This window comes from Rhipicephalus microplus, chromosome 5 (genome assembly GCF_043290135.1).
Source record: "Rhipicephalus microplus isolate Deutch F79 chromosome 5, USDA_Rmic, whole genome shotgun sequence".
Taxonomy (NCBI): domain Eukaryota; kingdom Metazoa; phylum Arthropoda; class Arachnida; order Ixodida; family Ixodidae; genus Rhipicephalus; species Rhipicephalus microplus.
The window spans coordinates 12890870-12918465 of NC_134704.1; the positions used below are offsets into that span (position 1 = coordinate 12890870).

General features: G+C 43.8%; 1 protein-coding gene across 2 annotated transcripts in view; it reads left to right on the forward strand.

Moving 5' to 3' along the window:
- The first annotated feature begins 3253 nt into the window (after positions 1-3253).
- The window catches only part of Srrm1 (Serine-arginine repetitive matrix 1), a 67418-nt gene continuing 43075 nt past the window's right edge, over positions 3254-27596 (forward strand). The window contains exons 1-8 of one of the 2 annotated variants that reach the window (XM_037426167.2): positions 3254-3390; positions 3916-4005; positions 4085-4210; positions 7851-8018; positions 21228-21484; positions 23510-23614; positions 24226-24333; positions 25661-25763. In XM_037426167.2, coding sequence (XP_037282064.2) covers positions 3367-3390; positions 3916-4005; positions 4085-4210; positions 7851-8018; positions 21228-21484; positions 23510-23614; positions 24226-24333; positions 25661-25763 — 981 coding nt within the window. In that variant the 5' untranslated portion in view covers positions 3254-3366. Of the gene's footprint in view, positions 3391-3915; positions 4006-4084; positions 4211-4596; positions 4664-7850; positions 8019-21227; positions 21485-23509; positions 23615-24225; positions 24334-25660; positions 25764-27596 lie in introns of those variants that run through there. The other variant, XM_037426169.2, reaches the window with a different exon arrangement.

Here is a 27596-nt window from a genome sequence, read left to right on the forward strand (position 1 = left end):
TCATTGTGGTTGACATCAGATTAGTGCCGGTGCACCTTCCAATACTTTGTATGCCCCGCTGGCGCGACTGGCGAACAGAAGAGAGCGAGCGAACACAAAAGAACGCGAGGGGTGAACGACTCTCTGTCGTCCCTTGCACTGGCCCTCTGAAATGCGAGAAAAAGTCATGGCGGCCGCCATTTTCAGGTACCCAGCGCAGCGAACCTGTCTGTGACGTCACGTGCTTTGCGTGCAAGCACTGAAGATAAAAGTAACGTTCAGAGTACACAGATTGATGATGATATGTGTGGTTTAGCATCCCAAAATCACCATGTGATTATGAAGGACGACGCGTAGCGGAGGGCTCCGGAAATTTTGACCACTAGGGGTTCTTTAACGTGCACCCAAATATGAGCACACGGACCAACAGCCTTTTCGCCTCCATCGAAAATGCAGCCGCCGCAGCCGGGATTCTAACCCGCGACCTGAGGGTTAGCAGCCGAGTAACTTAGCCACTAGACCACCGCGGCGGGCCATATTATGCAGATTACAAGAAAAGCGTGCTGAAGATTTTATGTTAATTCGACTGCCGAATGCTGACTCGACTTTTCCATTTTTCTACATAGCCAGTTGCGCTGATCCAAGTGGATGATGGTGGTGATAACGTGGCGGCGTGAGAGCAGGGTGACGTAAGGCAAGACTGACCAATAGGAGAATCAAGAAAATCTTCTGGGCTGATCGACGACGACAAATGAAGCTTTGCTATCATTTTGCGACGGCAGTGTTAACTCGCTATGGACACGATTCAAATTTTATTGCCACTTCTGCATTCGCAATTTCGTTCCAGATAAACTTAAAAAAGTTGGCCGTACAAACCCCTGGATAACGCGCGATCTAATTCACCTAAAACGCAAAATTAAAAGGCGAAGAAAGCAAAAAATAGTTAATGATGTAGTTCTGCACGATCTAAGAGATACTTTAGCATCCAAGTTGAAGGAGGCTAGGGAACATTATTACACCGAGACACTAGGCCGCTTTGCGGCAGAGAGTCCACGAAAATTTTACCAGTTCTTGCAAAACAAAGACAACCGTATCCCTGATGAAATAATGAACGGAGAAACCACTGTCACAAATAAAAACGAAATGGCAAACGCATTTAATTCCTACTTTCAGAGCGTTTTCTCAAGACCACAAAACTTGAGTATTATGACGGTGCCAGGTCCTTCAAGCCTAATAAATATATCCTTGGAAGGGGTGACAGAACTATTATTGCGGCTAGACGTAAAAAAATCGACCGGCCCTGACGGTATACCAGCTGTTTTTCTAAAGAGGTATGCTGAAATTATAGCTAGATTCCTAGTAATAATATTTGATGTTTCGATTAAAACTAGTTCAGTACCCGACGATTGGCTGCTAGCACGTGTAATTCCGGTATTTAAGAAAGGTAACAGATTATTAGTCAGTAATTATCGACCAATCTCCCTTACCTGTATTTGTTGCAAATTACTTGAACATATTATAGCGAAATATTTAAATACTTTTCTTGAACAAAATAAAGTAATTCACAGCGCGCAACATGGCTTCCGACGGGGATTATCTACCACCACACAATTATTAGCAACTGTTAACGAGTTCTCCAAAGTTCTGGACAAGTCTGGACAGGTTGATGTCATCTTTATGGACTTTTCCAAGGCCTTTGACAAGGTCCCGCATATCAAGCTAATAGATAAGATGAAAATTATTGGCATTCCTCCGGAAATAATTAACTGGGTCATAGCATACTTAACGAACAGAAAACAGTACGTAGATATAAACGGTTTCACCTCTGGTTATTTGGGGGTGTTATCTGGAGTCCCGCAAGGGTCAGTTCTCGGGCCTATACTATTTAATATTTATATTAACGATTTAGTTCAAGCCATCCGACCTGGCGTGTCTGTTAAGTTATTTGCAGACGATTGCATAATTTTTAATACCATAAATTCTATCTCTGACCAGCATGACTTGTGTGAGAACTTAATCTACATAAAAGAATGGTGTAAAAAGTGGGAAATGGTAATTAATTTAGAGAAAACTGTATATTTATGTCTCAGTAACAAAATCCGAAAACTGGAGTTTACTTATAATGTAGGTGGATACGCTATCAGGCAAGTAGAAGAATTCAAGTACTTGGGCGTAACGATTACATCGAAGCTTACCTGGACAGCACATATTGATGATATATGTTCTGCTGCCAGGAGAAAATTAGGCTTTCTAAAATATAAATTGGGTCGTTCTTCTAGTTCACTAAAACTTAGAGCCTATAAAGTCTTAGTTCGTCCTTCTCTTGAATATGCCAGCATTGTGTGGGACCCCCACACAGCTGGTAATATACAGAAAATAGAAAAAATACAACGATTAGCTGCTCGATTTATATACAACCGGTATAGATGTCGCGATTCGCCGTCAGCCCTGTTGCAGGATGCGAACCTCCAACTTTTGGCCGATCGAAGGAAAACTGCACGGCTTAACTTTTTCCGCCTTTTATACTTTTCCAGATCAGGATTGCACGCACCAGATTACATAACACAGGACACAACCAGGTCTTCACGTCATAAACATAGTCGTAGCATTACACCTATATTTGCACGCACTAACATTTACAAGTATTCATTTTTCCCGAGAACTGTCTCTGATTGGAATGCTCTGCCCCATGATTCCCCTATGCTCAACACGCCGAGATGAAACTATACCCTTTTTTTTGTTGCTTAAGTCTGCTTCTTTGCCTGTATTTGTCCCTTGTTTTTCACGAGTTTTTAATGTACATGAATTTTGTTCTGCAGCGAATGTATACTGCAGCGGAAGTGTATATGTGTAGAAGAATTTTGTACTGTATTGCCCTCTCCTGCATGGACCATACTTGGTCCGCAGTATGTGATAAATAAATAAATAAAATAAATAAATAAAAATATCCAAATTCGCGCGCAAAACTTACAATTTATCCATAAATGGTGTGCCGTAAGGTGTCTTTGAGCACGACCTGCTTAAATAAATAATACTAAATGGTAAGTTTTTTTTTTTATCTATTAGTCATTTCAATGTCACTCTAGGTGCGGCCTGGATGGGGGCGGCAAAGTATTTCCGTCTCAGCGTAAATATTGTGTGCGGAAACGAAATTTAGTAAATTTAGTATATGATAAATATGCTGGCCTAGAAGGACTGGTATACGCTTAGCATTCTGTCAATAGCTGCTTAAAACATTGAACAGGCTAGGGATACGAGTGCTGAGTATTTAGAATCTCGGCACGTCTTGTTGCCTTTCTGAAAATGTTTCGGTTTCGGTTTTTCATGACGAAGACAAGCCGTGCTAAGTCGCTAGCCAACAATGTGCTGTAGTCGTGACTGAAAACAATGACCGATGCCGGGTTTTTTCGCGTAAGTTTTTCCTCTTTCACAAACATTTTTTTGTGATCACATAGTTAAGAAATGTTTCCCAAGGTAGTATCATCAAGACTGATTTTATTAAGGCGCTGTGGTGCCTGTTGTTGCATGGTTAACTTAGTCTGTGCTGCAGAGCCGGTAGGCCTAACCACTGAAGCACTTACGCTGCGTCGTCAAAGTGCATGCAAATCCGTTTGGCGATTTACAGTCGGCTCCTCGTAGTGGCACACTGCGCATTCAATACGATTGAGGCTGTTATGAAGAGCAGCGATTCGCGTGCATTGTAGTGTTCGAAAAAGCGCGATCACGTCGCCAGAAGCAGGAATTAGCCCGCCTAATGTTGGCAGCCGGGCACCATTATCAACGGCATTTCGGCAAAACGATTATGAATATTTGGGTGACGGAGATGTTACCTGACGCGCATGTTGTGCCATAGTTGGGCTTGCCTACATTGTTCGCCAAACGTCGTAGCGTGCATTTAAAATCGGTGTTTTCAACGTGCCACTGCATTGTTTACAGGGGACGAGTGCAGAGCAAGATAATCGCTTCACCGACAAACAGAAAAAGCTCTTGAAGCAACTGAGATTTCACGATGTTCTCAACAAAAGGGTGAGCTCACATTGCAGCACCTTTTTATAAGTGTTGTCTTTTGCCGCTAACCGGCTGACACGTGTTCACTTTCCTGTAGGTTGACATGACCAAAGTGAACCTGGACACCGTCAAGCCATGGATCACGAAGAAGATAACCGAGTTACTTGGGATGGAGGATGAAGTCGTGGTCGAGTTTGTTTTTAACCAACTAGAGGCAGACAAGGTTTGTGGCATGCTTGTTACAGGCATGAGTACTTGCTGGTCCTTTAATTGAGGTGAACTGCAAATACCGGACGTACGACCGTTATTCGTAGTTGTGTTTAATGCCATAGTATCGCCTCTAAGTAGATATGATATTTATGCGAGGCGCAGTTCTTTCGTAAGATGCGACTGCAGTCGAAGTTTAACTTTGCAGTTCCCATTTTGCCGTTTGCACTTGTCAGTTTAATATCAATAGACTTACTGTAATACTCAGTTATGGTAGCTACTAGCAAGGGCGATAGTAGGCAGTGCTGACAGATGTATTTTTTTTTTTCTTGTGAAGGGGCAGCCCCATCAGCTGTTGCATGTAGCTGAAGCAAACTAACGGGATCTGTTGAATCTTTCAGTCCAGCACAATCACAGCTAAGGACCTCTTGCATCCAAACTAAAGTTCCTTTGGATCCGAAATGCTCATGTATGTACTCGTCTGGTGGGGGAGGCAAGAAAAAGCGTTGCCCTTACGTAGCCTTTGTTCAGTCTTTTTAGGCCATGTCTGCTTTTGGCCACGGCGTGCCTCTTGTTTCCGGTCTTCGCACAGGTGGTGCACATCTCAGGTGGTAATGGTTCTCCTTTCCAGTGTGGTCTGACTGTGCTCTGCGCAGACTGAGGTCGTGTTTTTCTTTTCGCTCATGTGCCGGTTGCCCTGAGCCAGCTGCTGTTGTGGCTTATAAAATCTGAAAGGACAAGCTGCGATCACCAAATTGCATTCTTTTCAACGTACTTTAGACACGGTCAGCCTTGCACAATATGCAGGAAGGCATGCTGCGAAAAGTGCACAGGCCGCACAGCACAAGTTTGCACAGCTGCTTAGGCTCCTCTTCCACTGGTTGTCTCATTACGGCTCACTTCTGAAGGTATCGGGAGCCAGCAAGTTTTTCAAGCCAGCCGAAGGGTTGTGGTAGAAGAAGCTTGCTAGCGAGCATGAAATGAAATTTCTGATGTCATTTAGCTCCCTTTATCGGATGCTACATGACCCTGACTGGTGAAGATTAAATCTCCTTAGCACTGAAGTGCAAGAAGAGCCTTGCAACATGTTAAAACGTTGCTGCCTTTAGTGTGACCCGTGTGCTTTTCTATGCTTGAACTAGATCGTGGCTTTTTGTGTGTTACTCTTGTTCATTGAATTACTTTGAAAAGGGCACTCAAGGTAAATATTAAGTTAAGTTTGAAATCGTGGCAATTTGGACATGTTAATAATTTATAACCAATAAATTTTGAAGTGCACAATCATTTAAGGACAAAAAAAGAATGTGTGATACACACAGGTGCTCTTGTGTTTTATGTGTTCGTTTCTGTCCTTTAAAGTATATTCATGAACTCTAGGCTAAGCTTAATCGATGCAGTTCTGAACATATCTGGAATGGTTGTTCTAGGCTTAGGTGGTCTTGTCGTGGTCTTATTTATATCCGATCATCTATGATTGAAGAAATATGTACGTCAGTGCAGTGTTCAGGTGTCGTATTTGTCATTTCATCTGACAAAGTTCTCAGTGTGTCGGTATGACAGTGGTATAAATTTTGTAGTAAGCAGCTGCAGGGAAATCTAGAATGGTACATACGAAGGGGAACACTTGAAGTGATTAACCATTGTTGGAAAAAGGGAAGTCTGTCTAGCCAACATTTCCTGCATGAGCTTATTCTTAGAGGCTTGTCTCCAGTGAGATCTTCTATTTGATCGCTGCTGTTTCAGGAAAACATGGCAGTAAATTTTATCTGAAATTCACCAGTGAACATGCTTGCATAACTATCTTTTTAGTGGCTAACTGAGCTTTTATAGTCAACTTATTGGGTTATGTCATTTTCAGCAGATAACTAAACTGCAGTGTCTGCCTGTAAACAGTGTTTTACCAAACAGCCAAAATGGGTCAAATATTTTTGACGCTGCAAGGTACTCTTAACTCTTCTATGTTCTCAACACAGTTGAAGACTAATGGCGAGATAGATTGCTGGCCTAGAATGAAATATTCTGAAAAAACAACTTGGCTTCCAAGACATTACTAATTCAGGCAGCGTAATGAATTATGGGGCCCATTTCTTGGTTGCATACAATCTAAGGAGCAGAAGTGAATTTGATTTAATAGAGGAACCAGGAAATTTTTCATGTGAAGGTGTGAGGGCTAAAGTTTACACAAATCTAGCTATCATCATAACTATGGTGAATCATTTCTGTACAGTTACTAATATGCACTGGCACCAGGTGTCTCCTTGTAAATATATATACGACTATCTCTCAGTCTTGTGGTCGCAGTCTCTTGTCGTATGCTATGCAGCTCTTGTGTCAAATTTCAACAAAGGAAAAGGTACATGAAGTTGTGTGCTAAGTTGCAGCTCATAAAGCAATTAGTCTACCATGCTAATGCAAGTCAAATAGTGACCATTAAATGCTTTTTGTGATGTTAAAATGGAGTTTAGGGCCAGCGGAGGCCCTTACACTGAGCTTTAGCCTTCTTAGTTTAACATGTGCAGCTTCTGAGTTAAGGGATGCCTGCTATCAAGCTGCTTGGCAATGTCTACTGAAAGAAATTGAATATAAGTTGCACTTCCTCTCGTTTTCATGTTCTTTACTAGAAAGTGCCGTGATAATATATGCTAAAGTTTCTTAGTTTCTTTTCTCAACCTCGTTCATTTCTTGTAATTTCCAAGAACACACAAGAGTTCATCCTAGTGAGAGAAACACATTTACTGTTCCACGATGCCGATGTGTCAGCTTAACTCATCATTGTTTACCTTTAGTGTCCTTTTAAAATGTTACTTCTTGGCAATTTTCGGGCATTGTCACCCATTCGTGCTTCAATTCATTGCCGATAATTGGATTGTTCGCTACGCTTGCGCGCATTTTCTGCTCAAGTGTTTCAAGAGTGCTGGCTTTTAAGAACTGTTCTTCAATTATTTTCAGAATGCTTGTATACCATTAATGTTTCCGGTCTAAATAATGCAAGTATCATTGATCACTCATTCCTAGGCATGGGGAATTTTGAGAAACTCCTTTAGTTATGCATCCTTTTTGATAATATTAGTGGGAAGCTGGGATTATTCCATGTTAATATGTGTAATTCCAACAGTCCTGCAAAATCTTAGATTGTAATGCATCGAAATTGGCATATTGGAGAGCTATGCTTTCTATTTTGAGATGCACTAAAGTTCAAAAAGCCGATTGAGGTCACATTTCTAAAAAATTTACATAGACTGTTCATGATTCTATCAGACTGTTACTCCGACTGTGTCAAATCAGAGTAAGTCTTATAGAATACTTTGATGTGGCATGGTAGAAGAAGGTCCATTGACTGCCTGTAAGAGGTTTAATGACAAATGTTACTGAAGCTCTCTTGTACTTTCAGCCTTCAGCTGCAGTTTATGACTTGCTACTCGTGCTACAAATCCTTTCATTTTGCTCTGCTCATTATTAAGACAGACCACCTGCATACAGATCTTCATAACTTGCCTAGAAATAAAAATTTAGTCACGGTTGCACAGTCATGTCAGCCATTTTATTTTGTCTCTTTTGCAGGCTACCCTTTGTAGTCTGTCAGCCTTCTCGCCAAAGCAGCACCATGTTGGAATTTCGATGATATCTGGGCCTTGCCTCTCTCTCTCCCTGTCCAGCATCCAGACCCACGGATGATGCAGATCAACCTGACAGGCTTCCTGAATGGCAAGAATGCTCGCGACTTCATGGGTGAGATGTGGACCCTGCTGCTCAGTGCACAGGAGACAGGTGGCATTCCTGCAGAGATCCTCGAAGAGAAGAAGGCGGAGATCAGAAGACGCCAGGTGGGAACAGCTTGGCCTTCACCTTTTTTTTTTTTTTTTTTTTTAGTCTTTGGCGTGAGCGTTGCTGTAAAAAGAAGGTTTCTCTACTAAATCGTGCAGTTGCCATACTTATGACATAGGCATCGGGGACGTTGCATTCATGACAGCTCATAATTGATATTAAGGAACGAAAATAAACGCAAACACAAGGGAGGGCATGGGACAGAGTGCCTCTTTTATACTACTCTCAGGAAACCGCGCAAAACTGTTATATAACCGAAAAATTAAGAATATAGGCAGTGACACTCAGCCTCGCCCAAAAAAAAAAAAGATTAAAGGCCTCCTGATTAAGCCCACGGCACAACCTTGCAATTCTCTAAGCAAGGTATATTTTTGCCAATTGCAACTAATGGCAGCATTGCTTGTTAAAGGTGGTGGGAGTGAATTTCTATCATCAACTTTAAAATATCAAATTCAGTGTGTATGTTTCTCCCAATAAATCGAGTCCAAAAATTGCCTGCACGTGAGAACAAAACTGAAACTGTGTCGCCAACAGCCTCCCGTCAATTAATTCAGGCACAGTGTCATCACCACCATGTCATGGCGACAGACGAGTATGCAAAAAATGCCTTCATGTGGGACTGAGCTGTGTTGTGCGTTGTAATTTGTTGCCTTGTGGAGTGCAACTAGTGATGGCTCGCTATTGTTATGAGCGTTGATGGTCGAGTGAAAGTTATTTTGAGCATTGAAAATAGCTGCGTAACACTCTTTTGCGTCCTCGGGCCTTTGAGTTTCATCAAGCCAGGAGATCAGGTGTATGTCGACGACCAAAGGTTTGTGCAAATATCAAAATCTCGGAGATGAGCTAGCTGTAGCTACTCAGTGTGGATAGAGCTTGTCTAGGTAGTGACCCTGGATGCACATTTACTTGTACTGCAAGGAGAATAAATTTTCCCCAATAAGAAGACATCATGTCTCTTATTTTTCTAATCGTGAACCTGCAGCTTCATATTTTGCACTCCCAAATATTTGGTCGGAAATCAGAAATTCGTCATACCATGCGGGGTTGGCGTAAAACTGGGTCATACAACCAATGTATTTAATACATAAATTATTTCTATGGAATATTGTTGGAGTGAAACTGATTAGTCGTAAATTGCGTATTGTCATGAATTCCGTACTGCTAGCATATCAGAAATGAAATCTAACCTTGACCTACCCAATGTAACTGTCCGGAGGAAACTGGCGCGACTGCATTTTTTTCATATTTTTTCACAATCCATCAATGAAGCGAGACCTCATTTCACAACCGTCATACCACTCATCGCGCATTGATCATCAGCATAAGGTTGCCATTCCGTTTTGCCGCACCAAATTCTTTTCAGCAGCCTTCTTACCGAAAACAGCCGCCGATTGGAACCACCTTCCCTCTTCCGTTGTAACAATAACAGACCCTTTGTTATTCAAGACTGCAATTTCTCAGCAATGCTTGTAACTATACGCAGTTTTCATTATCTATCTTTGTCTTGTATGTGCTTGAATTCTTATACATTTTTAGTTGACTTATGTTGCCTTCCTGATTTGCGCATCTGACACTTGTTTCTTTATTTTGTCTTTTTTTTTTCTTGTGTGTTTATGTTGTACCCACCCCCTCTGTAATGCCCTACGGGCCCTGAGGGTATTCTAATAAATAAATAAATAAATAAATAAACCGGGGGGGGCATATACGTAATCAATGTTCCTTTTGTAATTGGTAAAACTAGGCACGAGGCTTCCAATTGAGGACCTTCGAGCACATTGGTGGGTGATCCAGCAGGCAAAGAACACAGCTTGGAAGTCTGCAGTTTATTCATTCAAGCAATATTTTTATTTTGGCGAGTTGGGACATGCTTAGCTGGGGAAGACAGCGGAACAAAAAAGGGGACATTGGAACGCAGTACACAGTGCGTTGTTCAGCGATCATCTTCCGTGCTATGTTCCTGCGTCCTTGTTCTTTTCTTGCGATGTCTTTCCCAGTTATTCATTCACCCATTTTCAAAGTACAATGTGGATTTGTCTCTCACTGTGTTTTCCCCTAGAACAGTCTTAATTTGAGATGCATACATATTTTTCTTATCTTTCTCTCTCTTTACTTCTAATGGTTTTTTTTTTAAGCACATGGCTTATGTAATTTTTTTTAAAAGCTCAAAGGAATTGACATTCTAAACAGTTTAAAAAAGTTATTGCCAACAGAATGCCACTAATGTTGTCTTTCACAAAAATGGCAGCACTGCACACGGCAGAGACGCCATAAATACAAGACAAAAAACACTCCCATGCTCTTCAGCTTTTCGACGTACTTTTGTTGCACATAGGGATGCTAGCACTCCAAAGCATCATGATGTCCCTAAAGTTACATGTCCTCTGTGTTACGCCCGTAAAGGACAGCATGCCCATATGAAAAGGGTTGACCGAGTTTGCTGCAAAAGTTCTATTGAGCACTAGTAGCCCTCCTATAATGTTTACGTACACTTCGTATTGTGCACAGGTTAATCAAAAGCTGTAAGTAAAGGCTCTCTGTCCTGTTGACACTGCTTATAGCTACAATTTCACTGCGCAGATGTGGTCAGCGAAGAGGAAAATGCATCTTCAGGGGACATTCGAGGACGTAAGCCAGAAAATGCATCTGTTGCGGTTGTTTCTCTGATGCCTATAATTCAGTCTCATCTTAGAATTTGTTTTGAGCCTATACACTCATTTTTATTTTTTTTCCTGGTGTGCGTCAACCACAAAGTACTTAAACATACCTACTCACCGTGGTTTAGCGGTTGTAGCAGTAGAGTAACGTGCCACGCTCTTGTATTAACCTATTAGCACAGAGCGCACTTTACAAAGTACACTTTGTTTTTTATTGATAGAAAATACGCAATTCAAATCAGTTTACTCATGATAATTCGAAGTCATTTAATTAAAATTCTTGCTTAATTATATTGAGTAGCCTATCAGGTGAAACCAGGCAAACCTCTCCAGCTCCCCATTAAAATAATACGGAGTTGGTTACTATAAGTCATAAAGTGGTCCCATCAATTTTGCATGCATGCCTATAGGAAATAATGCTCGATGATTCAAAGTTCAGAGCCCATAATTTTGGTATATTAAAAGTTATTTTTCAGTAAGTGGGGGGGGGGGGAGCCTCAAGGCAACTGTAATTTTTCAGCTAGCTGACGATGACGACAACACAGCAATGAATCGCCACCGAGGACTACCGATGTAGATGAAGGGCTTGCTCTTGCGCTGTGATTTTTATGTTTGGTTGAAGACAATGCTGAAGAAGCACTTTGACGTGTGTAGTGCTCGGAAAACTTGCTAGCCACAGCGAGGTTCGACAAAAGAAGATGACAGACTATTTTCTTAGAGAACTGTCAGATTTGAAGCAATAAAAGTGCAGTAAAAAAAAAGGAACAGTGCGGTGTCCAAGTCGGTGCACGGCAAGCGTGCCACTGTCGACGCAGCCACTGCAGACTATGGCGCAGCAGCGGGCTGACTGAGTTGTGAGAGAGTTACGCCGACGGTGACATTTTCGACCTTGACGAGGCAGAACATTTTTATAAAATGTTGTTGAGCCGCACCTTCACATCGGTGGGTGTAGCGTGCTGGGGATTGAAACAACGTAAGGACAGGGTCACTGCCCTTTTCGAGGCGAATGGCACAGGGGAAGAGAAGCTGCCGTTACTCATAATTGGCAATGCTCTTTAGCCTAGGTGCTTTAGAAATGCGTGACTGCCGAAGGGTGTTATCTATCGCACGAATAGAGCAGCCTGGATGACTGCTACTCGCGCTATAGATAAGAAGATTGCCAAGAAAAACAAAAAAGTCCTGTTCATTGTTGGCAACTTCCCAGGCCACAGCAAACTGGAGTATTTGGAAGCAGTGAAAGTAGAGTTTCTGCCTGCAAATATGATGTCTGTGCTGTAGCCCATGGACCAAGGTGTCATCGAAGGGGCCCGAAAAATCTATTGAAAGAACCTTCTCCACATAATTTTGTCTGATGAAAATGGCAAAGGCTACAAAATTGACTTGCTGGGAGCGGTACACCTTCTCAGCAGCGCTTGGCAGCAAGGTTGCGCAGTGGCTATCGCCACCTGATTTGTGCACGGCGAGTTTTCATGTGCCGCCAGTTTGCCAGAAGCAGAAATGGCAGAGACAAATGACTTTATAGACTGTAAGGAACTTTGTCAAGAGGTCATCAAGCTTACAGGTAAAACGGTGCCGTGGAAAATGGTGGAGACTTTTCTAGAGTATGCACTGTGTGAGCAGGATCTGGCGGTGACCAGGGAAAGGACGGACCTCTAAATCCTTCAAGCAACCACTAATGTAGGGGACAGGGGAGACGACGAGGATGACGAACCACCTCGAGAGGTGCCGACATCTTCCGTTTTGAGAAATTTGCTGCGCTTGCTTCGAAATAAGGTCGAGTGCAGCGGTGGGAAAGGCCGACTGATGCGATGCGTCAAGCAGCTGGAGGATGTCTTCCTAGACCCGAGTACAACCGCAAAGTAGACGAACATCAGGCAGTTTTTTTCTGCAAAATAAAATGGCAGTGCGGCAAAATCCAGCCGGTTAACGTATCTTGTATGTTTTTTTAAAGATGATAGTCTTTCTTGGGGACCTTCAAAGAAAGAAGTTTGGTCTGTCTGTCTGTACAGTTGTCTGTCCGCCCTTAGTGATACCCCAAATGGCATCTAACCATACTCCAAACAGCTGACCCATCCGCAGCGCCCACCAATATTGCTGAAGATTCAGCGTTCATACTTGCGCGATTGTCAATTAAAGAGCAATTATTGCGCACATCTGAGTCATTATAACAACTTGTCAATATTCTGTATGTGTGTTTTTTACTAGAAAAGGCATACATAAGTAATTATAAGGACCACAGCATTTATCACGCTGTGCTGACAATGCAATGCTTGCACAAAAAGGCAAGTGTTTCCAACGCTTTGCTAGGACAACATTGGGGTGGCACCTACCCATCGGCTTGTGTTCTACACCTTATAGCCTTCGAGACGGATGCGCCCGCCGCCCGCTTCATTTTCCAAGATAACTGCGAGATAGCGCTCAGGTCTCACGTGTGACGTGACTTGATGCGCTCGTTCGCCTCCACTGCACGCTCAAGGCACTCTAACGCAGCGCCTCCAGAATACCATTCACCGATTTTCTTGAGCAGAACATCAAATAAACGTTTTGTTCACTCTCTCCAAACGCAAGACTATCGTTTTTTGACGACATTTGCAGTGTAACATGGAGATATGGGGCCAATTTTTTTCTTTTAAACCTGCACGAAAAGACAGATTAGAAACTGGCACTGATTTTTCTGAAAAGCGCTTATTTTTCTCGGCTATCAGTGCAATTTTGCTTATCTCAAAAATCAGTTTATCTCAAAATTTTACCTGGTTTTTATGTCTACAACTTCGAGTTAACGAAATATTGCTATATTAGTTTAGCATGGAGCTAGCGTACTTATATATATATATATATACCGTATTTACTCGCATAATAGGCGCACTTTTTTTCAGAAAATCCGGCTCGAAGTTAGGGGTGCGCCAATTACGCGGGGTAAAATTTTCGAAAATTTTTTCAACTCGTTCTCGCGCTTTAAATCTGCACACTTGTCAAGTGAAAGGCGACTTAATCGTTTACCAATTAATTCAGCATAAAACAAACATACCTACGTACCTTTTAATGAACAAGCGAGAGCCGTCAACTGCACACACACACACGTAAAATTTATTTACACAAAAGTCGTAGCTGTTCCTCCTTTTCCCTATTCGGAGTCCAAGTCGGAGATCACACATTCATCCTCGCCGAGCGGGGATTCGTTTTCGGTGTCCGAATTATCCGCACCCCACAACATGTCATCCTCACTCGCATCCAGTGCGTTCGAGATACCCGTCTTCTTGAAGCTTTTCCTGACGACTTCGTCGGAGATCGCCTGCCACGCTTCCACGATCCAAGCGCACAGCATTTCTACAGGCGGCCTCTTAATCTTACCACCTGTAGTCAGCTGATGTTGTCCTCCAGCCATCCAGGTGGTGTACAGCCTTCGAACATTGTCCTTGAAAGGTCTATTCAAGGACACGTCCAAAGGCTGCAGTATCGATGTGAGGCCGCCCGGAATCACTGCCAGATCTGTGCGCAGCTCCTTTAGCTCATCTCGTACGCGGTCTACTAGGTGCCCACGAAAACTGTCCAGGACAAGCATGGACGGCAACAACAGACCACCCGGCCGCCGACCCCAGACTGTTTTCACCCGATCCACCATGAGTTCCGCGCTCATCCAGCCCTTTTCCTGGACTCTGACGTAGATGCCTTGAGAGAATTTTGCCTTTGGGAGAGTCTTACGTTTAAAAATAACGTAAGGCGGTAGCTTCTGCCCATCCGCTGTCACCGCCAGCATTACGGTGCATCGTTGTTTATCAGCGCCAGACGTTCTGACGATGACGCTCCGTGCACCTTTCTCCTCCACTGTCGTGTTCCACGGCATATCAAAGCAAAGGGGGGTCTGATCAGCGTTGCCGATCTGGGACAAAATGAAGTCTTTCTGCTGTCGGAGCTTTATAACAAAACTGTGCAAGTCCACCACTTTGTCCTCATATGCTGCGGGCAAGCGCTGGCACAAGGTGGTCCGCCTTCGCAGTGCGAGGCCATGGCGCCGCATGAAACGAGTTGTCCACCCGGAGCTGGCTTTGAACTCTTTTGCTTCGATGCCCTGCGCTCGGGCTATTCTGCGCGCCTCAGTCTGCACAATATCCAATGACACAGCACAGCCGTCTTGTCGTAGCTCCCGTATATGCCGGACCAGTTGCTCTTCGACGTTCGGATACCTGCCGGTCTTGGCACCGCGGAAAGCCGGTCGTGTCTTCTTCGTCGTTCAGTTTTTCTTCTTGGTCCCTCCAGTACCGAATACTGGTTTCTCCAACGCCGAAATGCCTGCTTGCAGCCCGGTTGCCGTGCTCCAGCGCGTACTGCACTGCCTTCAGTTTAAACCCAGCCGTGTAGCTCGCGTACTTCCCCATGGTGGAACTAAAGTTCAATACACGACCACAACATACGCACACCGCTTGCAAAATGGCGTTTCTTTTTCTCTGATGGTGGTGATGGCGACCGAGCCCCCGGCGTTGTACACGTGACCTCCAAAAAGCGCGGCGATTTGGGGGTATCAGTAATTGATGGAACAGCCTTTTTTTTTTTTCGCTCATGGACGCTTTTTTTTTTTTTCAAGTTTTATTTTGACAAACACGTTGGTTAGGTCGTTGCACTTCGAATTTTTTTTATTTGCTCGTCGATTTGCCTTCTTTTTTCTTCAGGGTACGGGGACCGCGTTCCAACTGTACCGCTGGGGGGTAGAATCGTTTCTGATCACGGCCAATTTCGGGGTGCGCCTATTATGCGCGGAATTAAAAAAAACTGAATTTTCCGCGACCAAACTAGGGGTGCGCCTATTATGCGAGTGCGCCGATTATGCGGCGCACTCGCATAATAGGCGCACCCCTAGTTTCGCGGAATTAAAAAAAATAGAATTTTCCGCGACCAAACTAGGGGTGCGCCTATTATGCGAGTAAATACGGTATATATATATATATATATATATATATATATATATATATGTATGTATGTATGTATGTTTCGCGGAATTTAAAAAAATTGAATTTTATATATATATATATATATATATATATATATATATACACACACGTCTAGGGAAGAAGACGCACGTACGAAGTGATTTTATTGACGTTTTGGCCGTGGGTCCGGCCTTCATCAGAAAAGGCATACATATTCTGATGAAGGCCGGACCCACGGCCGAAACGTCAATAAAATCACTTCGTACGTGCGTCTTCTTCCCTAGACGGATAATCTTTTACGGAACCAGCTGGCTCATGGTTATGGCGAGAGCCCTGGGTACTTTCTAAAGTACAGTATCATAACTTCTGAAGAAATAAAATACATGTAACTTTATAAAAACTTGTAGCTGTTGTTGTCTGCTGTACTTTGATAAATATACAAACTTTTAGTGAAATCTAATGAATAGTTCTTGCATGGGCATTAATAGGGCAATTTGAACATTGAAACCTTTCAACTGTAGCAAAAAAAAAATACTGGCAAGCAGGCGCCTTGGTGATGTACTGATCATGCCATTTCGATTGTATTTCTGTAACAGACTAGACTCTCGCACCCATGTAGCCAGGAGAGAGATGCTTAGCAACCATGCTTGCTTTAATTATTTTTTAAGCAATATTATCACTGCATATTACTCTATTTTGACAGTATTGTCAGTAGTGCCAGGTCCAGTGTTTCTTTAGATAAACTGTAGCATCAAATTCACAAGTCTTCAGTGTCAGTAATACGTGCAATCTTTAATGCAGAAAGCTTTTCGTAGAGCTTTTGCATTTTTGAAAATGTGCACTTTATAATCTTCATTCTTTCTTTACGACAATGGAGAGGCCAGCTATGAGTGCACGTTTGATTTTTACTTTGTTTAGTAGCTGTAATGCAGTGAAGTTTTTGCTTTGAACATGTAGAAAGTAAGTGCACACTCGATTTGGAGGCCTGTTCGAATACGTGCTAGTGCTGCGATATTTATCAATTGTGTGTCGCATCATTTTATTTATTCTGCATCTCATTACATTCAGCCAACTTTTTGGTCCCGTCCAGATTAAATTAGAAATTGATGTATATGGCCAGTTTAGAGAATGTCTAAGATATCAAATAAATCTTAACTTTCGGTCTTTTCTGGTATTGTCTAACTGCCTCGACATTTAAGTGTTTTGTTTCATTCATGTCTTGTTATTTCAACTTCTAGTTTTCACACAGGTGTAATTGCTATTTTCACCGTACTGCTCGTTGGATAGAAAAACGAAAGGCACTAGAAGCAACTCCCGTGAGTAAATGTGCAAGTTCGTAACAATGTACTAGGAGTGCAAGTGTGACTTGTGGCTTTAGGAGAAGTACATTTCTTAGAGTTGTGCTGTGAGCAAAGTTCTTCTGTTCAGCAAAACTGTTGGTACATCTCATACTTTGTTGTCAGTTAGAGTAACAAGGGTTCAAAGGCTTTCATGTATTGCAAACCCACTCTTCCTTCACTGGCAGTATGAAAATCTTCTTGTGTCCAGACTTCCACACGCACCTTTGTTCCTAAGCGAGCCCCAACCGAAGTGGTTCCCCGTACCTGCAGGCATCCGAATGACAACTGCTCCCCCTCTCACCTTTTCCAAGGCATACCACATCACTCGGCAAGCAGAGAGCGACAGTCACCATCAGAGAGATTTTCGAAGGAACGTCGGACCGGCACATCACGTCAGTGAGCAGTCAGACCATCCCACAACCACGGTTAATTCAAGAAGAAAAACACAACGCTGTTGGCAGTGCGACGACATGCACAATCCCCAGGTGTGCGTATTCAAGACAGCTACCTGCAACTTTTGCCAAAAACGGGGCCACATTGAAAAGGCATGCATCACCAAGCGTTAACAGCTCCGGCCGAAGACTTCAGTACAACGGACCAGCATTGAGGTAGTATAAGAAAGCCATGCACAAGATTGCCTGACTTGTCTATGCAACCCACCAAGAGCCTCTATTCCTTGTTGGGAAAGACCAGACATGCTTTGGCACACCCTGCATGCTGATTTTGCTGTACCTATCGAAGGGTGTTCTTTCGTGGTGGTTGACACCCACACAATGTGACTTGAGGTAAAGCAAATGACTACAACAACATCGGCAGCAGTCATCGACACTCTCCAGTCGTTGTTTGCAATGTTCGACCTACCACGTAAGGTAGTCTCAGACAGTGGTGCTCCGTTTGTGTCCATGGAGATTCACTCAGAACGGTATTTAACCTGTTACATCAGCCCGATACCATCCGGCGAAGACCGGACAAGCCGAACGCTACATGGCAGTGCTTAAACGTGTTCTTAGAAAAGATCAGACCGGAATGATGCAACGCTGGATTGCGTGCTTTCTCTTCAGGCAGCCCTACACTGTTCAAAGCACCACAAGGCAAACATCAGGAAGATTGATGTTTGGCTGAGAAATGAGGACCCAGCAGACAACAGTTACCGTATTTTCGCGCGTATAACCCGCACCAAAAACCCAAAAATTTCAGTGCCAAAGTGGAGGTGCGGATATTACGCAGGGTTTTTTCTGTAGGGCTGCTTCACAGCAATGCGTGTTGTGCTGTGAAGCCCCTTAACAGTATAGCGAAGGCTACGGAGGCGGTTTCGGCAAATTCGTGTTGCTCCGCAAGTAGCATGGCAGCTTGCGGCCGATTTTGGTTTCGCTTGCTTGCATGGTTGAAGCGTTTAAAAAAACATTTGGGGAGAGACAATTTGATTGTTCAGTGTAAAATCTCACTGTCACCCCACAAGTATATTTTTTGGACGTTCGCGGCTGCTCAGTGACCCTCCACATGTCTCTACGTCACGGACGCCATGTTTACTTTTGGAAAGGGCTTGCCGAAAAGGTGTTGCTGTCTAAGAAAGTTCCATAATAAATAAAGTAAGTTCCATAATAAATAAAGCAGTATTTATTTCAGCAAGGCAAATGAGATATTATAGTGCCTATAGAGATATTATCAGTAAATAGTGTCCTACTTTTTGATGCGGTAGCAGGCATGCATTTCTCTTCTGTGTTTTCCAGGGTGCTGTTACAGTGTACTAGAAGGGGTAGTGCTGTCAAGTTGTCGCCGAGTGTGAGCGCTCTTTACCTCGCTGATACCGCTAGTTCTCCACATCTCCACCCGTTCGCCAAGCCTAAGTCGATCTGTTCTGTCACCATGAGTAGCGTACGGCGGCAGGCCTTCACGGCGCAGCAAAAGCTTAAGATCATCGCCGTCGCTGAGGAATTCGGAAATGGCGAAGTGGGAAGACGGCACGATGTGGACGGGTCCTGCGTGCGACTGTGGAGAAAGAAGAAAGAGAGCCTACAAGCCGCGCACCGCGACCGTAGGTCATTTCGTGGCCCCAAGACCGGTGCCTACCCTGAGCTGGAGGCGGAGCTAGCAAAGTTCATCGAAGATGTGAGAAGCAGGGGTCACGCCGTATCGACCGAGATGGTCCAAGTGGAAGCGCGGCGACTTTCGCGGGAGCTAGGCCTACCTCACGAGTTCCGTGCGAGCCACGGATGGCTGCACCGCTTTATGAAGCGGCAAGGGCTCTCAATCAGACGGCGGACTACAATATGTCAACGCTTGCCAGCTTCTTTTGAGGAGAAGCTTCTCAAGTACCAGAAATATGTAATTGGCCTGCGAAAGCAGCACAATTACATTATCTCGCAAATAGGCAATGCGGATGAAACTCCTGTTTATTTTGAAATGCATTTGGACACAACGATTGAGAAGACGGGCAGCAGTTCAGTGAGCGTGCTGACCAGCGGGAACACGAAACTGCGCATCACAGTCTTGCTTTGTGCCCTCGCTGACGGCACGCAACTGCGACCGTACGTCATCTTGAAAAGGAAAACTCTACCAAAGGTTCATTTGCCTGCCGGTGTGGTGGTGCGCGCACACGAGAACGCGTAGATAAACAGTGACTTGTTTGTAGACTGGATCAAGATGGTATGGGAGAAGAGGCCCGGTTCGATGCTCACAAAGAGGTCCATGCTCATTCTTGACTCGTTCCGCGGCCACACAACTGAGGAAGTGAAGGACCGCCTTTCACGCAACGGCACCGACTTAGCTGTTATACCCGGTGGAATGATGTCAATGTTGCAGCCTCTAGATGTGTCGCTTAACAAGCCCTTCAAAGCGCATGTCAAGCGCTATTACGCCGAGTGGATAACCGAAGGCTGCTACGACTTGACGCCTACAGGACGAGTCCGAAGGCCTGATATTGCCCTATTCTGCAAGTGGATTGTCGAGGCATGGAAGGCCATTCCAGGTGAGATGGTGCGAATAAGTTTCAAGAAATGCTGCATCACAAACAACATGAATGGAACCGAAGATGACCTTGTGCATAATAGTGAGGACTGCGGCTCAAGTGATTAGCTCTAGCGAGAGCAGCGATAGTGAGTGAATTGTGACTGGCCTTACAGACAGCGTATTCTGCTTGCTAAATAAAGCTTTTTCTGTCTACATATGTGCTATGTTGCTTGAGCAGTAGCTTTTGTACAGCCTTTCCTGTATATCAAATGTGCGGGCAATACGTGAGGATTTTTTTTTCTTTCTCGGTGAGCTGAATGTGGGGGTGCGGATTATATGCAGGGGCGGGTTATACGCGCAAAAATACGGTATCCCAGTGCCCTCATTGGAAACGTCATCGAGGGAAGAAAAAGCTTCCGCGTTGCGGAAGAATTGACATTGGACAAGGCGTATACTCACGCTACTTCAACAAAAGCCGTGGCTGGATCGAAGCGACGGAAAGGCCACTCGCCGCCACCTTAATCAACTACATCGGTCAGTTAATACGCCAAGGGAGGCTCCCTTTCAAGCAAGCACCTCGACCGAAGCGTCGTCACACATAGCCTGGAGTCTCGTCCAAGATAAATTAGCACCGGCGCCGGCTGGACCGGAACACAAGGACAATGACACGCAATAAGCGGGGGCTTCTTTGAACGTACCCAGAGCGTCCAGGTGCCCACGACAACCCCCAGACCGCTTTCAAACAACAATCTAAGGAGGGAGGAGATGTTGTGTCCAGAATTCCACACGCAGCTTTGTTCCCGAGTGAGCCTCAACCGTCTAAGCGGTTGGGGCTCTTTGCAGCAGACGACCTTGCAGGCGTCCATACCTGCAAGTGTCCGGTTGACAACTTCTCCCCCACCCGTTACAAGCAAGTCTCGACTCGCTTCTCACGGCAGTTCGGCTGCCACCTTCGAGTGAGAATAAACACGTGATTACCCATCCAGACAATCTATGCTTTTTGGACCACCGCACCCAACGCATACGTCCTTCAGCCGACGACAACATTATACTTAACAAATCTTGTGAAGTTTTTATGTATAACTTGATATTTCGTAATTTTTCAGGTGATAGTAATAAATTTTAAATCTCACTCATGTCGTGGGGCTAAGATAACGGAAAGTATGTTTTGCATGGCGAGTTGAGTACTAAACCAAAACCAAGTTTGTCGCAGTGTGAAACGTATTACCGATACCTTGCTCAGTACAGCAGCTTGTACCTGTTTTCAGTTCCATACTAAGGTAGAAGCATTTTGGGAGTTCCTTTCTTCTTTAATGGGGATTTCTTTTTCCCATCATTAGGAGGAGCAAGAGAGGATGCATGACAGCGCTAGACGAGCAGAAGAACGTGAGCGGGAGAAAATGGTTGATAGGGCAAGGGAAGCTGCAGCTGCATCTCTACGAGACAGATCACCGGAGAAGCCAAAAGAGAGGCCAAACCATTCCGAGGTCAAGCCAAGGGAAAAGCCAGCCGAGGAAAGGCCACACAGGGTGTTTGTCGAGAAGGAGCTTGAGCCTCTACCTCGGAGAGATGTGTCAGAGCCAAGGCCCAAAGAGAAGTGTGTCTAATTACAAGATATTTCCTGTTTTTATGCAATGCACATCTGGCTGAACTTGCATTTATGAGTTATTAGAGTAGACACTCAGTAAACGCAACTCTTTTAAATGAAGTAGCCGCTCAAATGGGACTACCCCTAAAATGATTGGTAAATGAAACTCCCTTTTATCAAAACATTTTCCTGGTCCTTTTTATCTGGAATCTATTGTAGAATGTTCACTTTGCATGATGCACATGTTGGCTGAATACAGTTTTTGCATAAGGTGAGCATGTACTGTATGTATAAATAACTCTGTTAGAATCTTCTTCGTGAAACCGAGACTAAATTATCTGAAGAATAATACCACATCAAGGGGGGACATGACACTTAAAAATATTTTTTTATTTCTTGATCAATAGTGATGAAACTTGACGTATTTATATGTGTGTACTGGTTTCATATATGCCATTACAAAATATTTTATTAGCTTGTTGGGGGGGGGGGGGGGGCAAGGTATTATATTTCTAGACTTGCAAAGTCACAAGTAAATCAGCATATCACAATAATCGGAGTTGATTGCCGTGCAACTAAAATGGATGTTCTAAACCCATTAAAAGAAAAGTTCATACATGTTGAACGTTTGCCAGTGAAACCCTAGCTTGAATTTGACTCACTCTATGTCCAACGTACTGTATTTACTCGCGTAATCCTCGCACTCGCATAATTCTCGCACCCCCCACATCGCCCAACAAAAATACGATTTTTTTCCTCGAGTAATTATCGCACCCCCGAAAACTGCTGCCATAATGTCGTCTGCTCTTTCCGGCCACTGATGATGATAGCGCACGCCATCTGGCGCCATCTCTTAAGCATCAAGCGTACTATTGCACAGAGATTCAATCCAAGCCAAGTCAAAGTGGTCAGTGTGCGTTGCAGCATGTTTTGTATGTTGTGTCGGTAATCTTGTCTCGTTATGAGGCGATACTGAAGCTGCACAGCTGCTTTCAAGTTGCAAGTGATAGATAATGCACTAAACAACGGCAACAGGGCCGCCGGCAGCCCTTCGGAGTCTACGAGTTTTGTGTTCGCTACTGGTGACAGCAGCTTAAAGCCACCAAGGCGCGTTAGGCCTGCCGTGTGCCTAAAACTGGGATTGATGGTAAACTTTATTTCTCCAGAAGGAAACTGTGGACGATTCTGTTAAATAGCCATCAGCCCAATACTGACATCCCACGCTTACCTTTTGAGGGCTCCTGTTGAGCGACGAACGCTACCGTTACGCCCGCAACGCCCGCAAGCTTTGCGTACGGTATTCTTATTTTCGACTCTTTGCTTCCACTTTTTGTGTCTTTAATAAATCTTGTCTTGTGTTGTATCTCTGCCTTTATTGTTGAGGTAAGTTCTAATTAGTACTTCTCAAAGCTTGCTGTAAGTTGCTGGTGTGAGAATCCCGATTTGCGGCCACTTCGTTTTCTTTTTCGCTCTGTAGGTTTTCGTGGAAAGTTTTCCCCGCGTAATTCTCGCACCCCCCACCTTTGCATCAGTTTTCCGGCAAACAAAGTGCGAGGATTATGTGAGTAAATACGGTATTATGACGCTTAATCAAATTGATTTAGAACATCCGTTTTTGTTGCTTTGCAGTCAGATTTGATTCTTGATTATTGTGACATGCTAATTTACATTGTAGCACTCTCAGTTTATGAACAATCTTGCTCCCCAAAAGGCACAAAAATATTTTGTATTTTAACAACTACACATAAAAGAAAACTACTTATTGAAAATCAGCACACACATAATATTAGCTCACCCAGCTTCAATAAAATCCAAAAAATACAAAAAAATTTTAAGAGCAGTGTCTCCCCTTGAGAAAATTCTTGAGGGCACAAAACTCATGAAATCTTGTAGTCTTTCAGAGTATTATGGCAGTGTGATCTAGGCATTCACCTATTTATCTTCCTTAGGGAAGCCCAGCTGATTGCCTCTTTTTACTGCTGTAGATTTGCAGCATAGAATAGCAGTTTGTACAAGCATGCCTTCTCTTTCTAGAGCTCCATCACCAATAGTTGAAGTTCGGAAAGAGAGTACAGAAAAGCACAGGCCCGAGAGCCCACGGAGGCAGCGCACTCCGCCAACCAAAGATCGACGTCGCAGGTACAGTAGCAACTGCAGTTGAAATTAACAGGCTCTTACAAATCTCAGTGGGTGAGCATGTGTACGTAAATGGTGATGCAAATCGCAAGTCCTAGCTGTCACAGCTAAATTCAGAAGTGGCTGTGAGTGTGCAGCGTTGTTGAGAATCGATATATTGTGACAACGAATGGGGGTGGATTAAAATTCCTAATTATTGAGACCACTTTCAGAACGTCAAAATTCCATTCACTAAATTCAGTTTTAGGATCTCTGGTAAAGTAGGTTGACACCGTAGTTTTGGAGAAATTCTGGCTTTTTCACGAGGAGTCATAAGTTGAATTATGACAGCCCACAGCTTAGCAACATCACCTCCTGCAGAAAGAACTGTCATAGTAGCATGCTAGAGCATTGAGAAACTGCATAGCATTCTGCATTTGTGATGTAGTCCAAACAACCTGAAACTTCCAGCCAGATAAGTCTGGTAAATCTTTACAAGGATGCTATCAGTTGAAAGTGTAAATTCTAGAAGAATTTTTATTTAAGGTTTGAAAGTGGGTAAAATAGGGAGGGACAGCCACTAGGACCTTGCAGACAAGTTGTAACTTGCATCGGTATGCTATTAATAAACCCAGGTCTCGATCACCAAGAAGATCGCGCAGTCCTCGAAGGCGCAAGTCCCCACACCACGGGAGGCACCCTTCACACCATCACCGAAGTCCAGAGTCTCATAGGCACAGACGGTAAGTGTTCCTGCAATGATTCCACACTTCTCTTACCAGTCAATGCACTAACGTGCTTCTGGGCACTGACGCAAAGGGTTGTTTCAGTGCAGCTTCTATCGCCTCACAAGTACCGCTGGTATTGCACATATGACGGTTAAAAAGAAAAAAAAATTGCAGCATATTCACGGAGTAAATGATGAGTGGGGCGAAGCGTCCGTCAGCCTGTCCTTGCTTTCGTCCGTCTGTCCGCGCGACCATTCATGCGTCTGTCTGTGCCTCCATTCATCAGTCCTGTCCGTCCGTCTTCTAGTCTGTCTGTCCGTCCGTGCATCCATCTAGTGAACACTCCAAGTACCGCTATCTATCTCGCATCCCCGCGGCTACGTACGACGACGGAGGATGGAGAGACCCACGCCTTAAGGAGCTTTGCCCCCTAAAAAACAACTTCCAAAGCCCAAAAAATGCAGCTATTGAAGGTGCACTGGTCACATGCGTATTTATACGCATGTGACTATTTTCAAATAATTAATGCCCTCTCTATCGCGGCCCTGTTGTCGGTCAGCCGTTTATGCATCAATCTGATCATTTCTCAAGTTTATTGAGACAACTTGTGATTTCGTTGTTGCCTTAATATCAACACGTGATTGTTATTGTTTCCTGTAGTAAACTAAAGTGTTGCACTGCTGAACATGTGTATGACAGTTCAGTTCCTGTCATTGAAGGAGGAAACAGTTAAGAGGTGGCATAACACTGTGTGATAGAAAGAAAGAACATCAGGCGCACACATGCCAAGCTTCGCGTGCCCCCATTTTCCTGAAACAAGGGCTCCTGGCCTTCTTTTTAATTATTACTATTAATATTTTTGTATGATTAATTGTTAACATAATAATCCTGGAATGGTGAGTCATTCTATGCTTTATTTTTGATTTTGCATGCTGTAAGAATGGACAACACAAGCAACCAAAAATGAGAAAAGGCTGGAGGGACAATATAGCATACGGGTGGATTCGTTCCAGTTCTAACTGCTTTCTTGGATCATCTGCTGAGAAAAATTCAGCTGCTTCTACAGCTAAAGTCCTTCACAAGAGACATGCACCGAGGAGCAGTTCTTGTTCATATATGAGGTGTGTCTTACAGGCAGTGTACCAAATCCTCATTTCAGTTCAATTCCTACCCCAAGTGTCTCTTATGAAGGGACTCAACTGTAATGGATATTTTACCTTCTAAATAAATGGCTGTGAAATGCACCTGAACATTTCCATCATTGTTTCAGTTTACAAATTTTCGCTTCACATAATTTTAACCACACCACTAATACCTTATCCCTTATTGTGTCTCCAAATAGGCACCGTTCCGAGTCTCCAGCCGGGTCCATTTCCAGTTCCTCATCCGCTTCAAGTTCAAGCCATGGTTCTGTCAAGAAGGCAAAACCAGAGAAACGGCAAGCGGTATGAATTTGTGCGCAGATCGTGCTCGCACTATGACATCCAAGCATGTGCATCTTCCGGAAGAATTCATTGAGATTCAGGAGTGTGCCTTACATGCACAGTCCTGAATGTAGAACCCCGATTATGCGACTTTGAAGGGGCCATGCGAAACCATTGTTGAACACAAATGCGGTCGTTTTGAAGTGATTATTAGCGATCACAAAAGTTCGCATGCATCACAGGCAGACAGACTCTTGCCATAACTCGGCGAACAAAACTGCATTCATGCGATCACGGGTATCAGCGACTTAGTTCTGAAGGCATGTCCACGGCCAGTGCGCAGATTGAAAACGGAACTACAGTAATAACTCATTAACTTGAACTCGCATATCTCAAAAAATCGGCTAATCTGAAATTTGTGGCACCGAATATTTTCCTATACGTCCCATGTATATTTTCTCCTTTATCTCGCAGTATTTTTGGGTCAGAATGCGGATAACTCAAAATCGTGACTGGGAGTGGAACGAAAATTTGGTCGCCACACCATTTCACAAAGTTCGCGCGATGCTGCTATGCCTGAAGTCCGTCGATTATTTTTTTCTTATTCAGCCGCACCTGCCATTACGTTGATGCTTGCCACGAACGCGAAGTGTTTGACATCTCAGCCTAGCGACATATCAACTTTATCAAGCAACCCTGTGGTACGTCATGGGACACATGCCCAGAGCAAGTAGGCCCTCTGCCCACACTTGGCGTAGTTTGCTGGATGGATTTCAGCAGTGCTTCTCCAGCCAGTGCAAGCGGGTTCGAGGGTCGAAGTTCCCAGACGTTGAAGCGGCGTTGATGGTGTGGCTGTGTGGCAAAACCCAGTCGTTGAACGTTCTTTTAATGTTATATTTTTCTCTTTTAAACCTGTACAAAAAGAAAAAGTAGACACTGCCGCTGGAGAGCTTGTAAGTACAGTAGTGATTTTACTGAAAAGCGCTCATTTTTCCCGGAAATAGTGCAACTATGCTTATTTTGAAAATCTCTAATTTTTCTCTGTTTTTTACGACTTTGAGTCAATGAGGTACAGTCGAATCTCGACAATTTGAACTCGAGGGGGCCCAAAAATTTGTTTGAATTAAAAGAAATTCGAATTAATGAAAGCTAAATAAACGGAGGGCTCTTCATGCAGTGGCGCATGTGCATTGAGCTAACACACAAGGGTGAGTTTCAGAAAACTTACATTTATTCACAAATCACAGGACATCCGTTATTAAATGAAGTAATCGATGATGCGCATCTGCACACATTTGCCTTGCAGCGAGTCAATCAATTTCGCACGCAGCTTGCAAAGCATTTCTACTTCGGCTTCAGCATTTTCATGGCAAGAGAAGTTGCGCACGGAAATTTCTAGTGCCGACACTTTCTAAAGACAGCGACCGCATAGCGGAGCCTCTCCGCTACGCAGTCCATTTGACCGTTTTGATCATTTCTTCCATTTGTACGGTTGTAATAAATCTCCCGTAATAAATCTCCCGGGAATCGAAATTTTTGTGCATGATCTGGCCACATTGTCAAAAAAGCAGCTCAATCCTCTCCAGGTCTTTTGCACTTATACCCATTTTATTATAAATTAATTTAAGAGGCATTCATCTAAACATACTGTAGAATCTCGGGGATGCGAAACCGCGGCAGATAAGAATTCGTAAAATTCCACCGTGTTAATTGAGCCTCAATTCAAATCTTCTGAACACATTTCCTAATCACAGCGGGTGATACCATGAAGGAAGTAAAGCTGAGAGGCCCTCGCAACGCGGGCTGCAGAGCAAAAAGTGTGGCGAAAGTCACGTGCTTTTCCAGGGGGGTTGT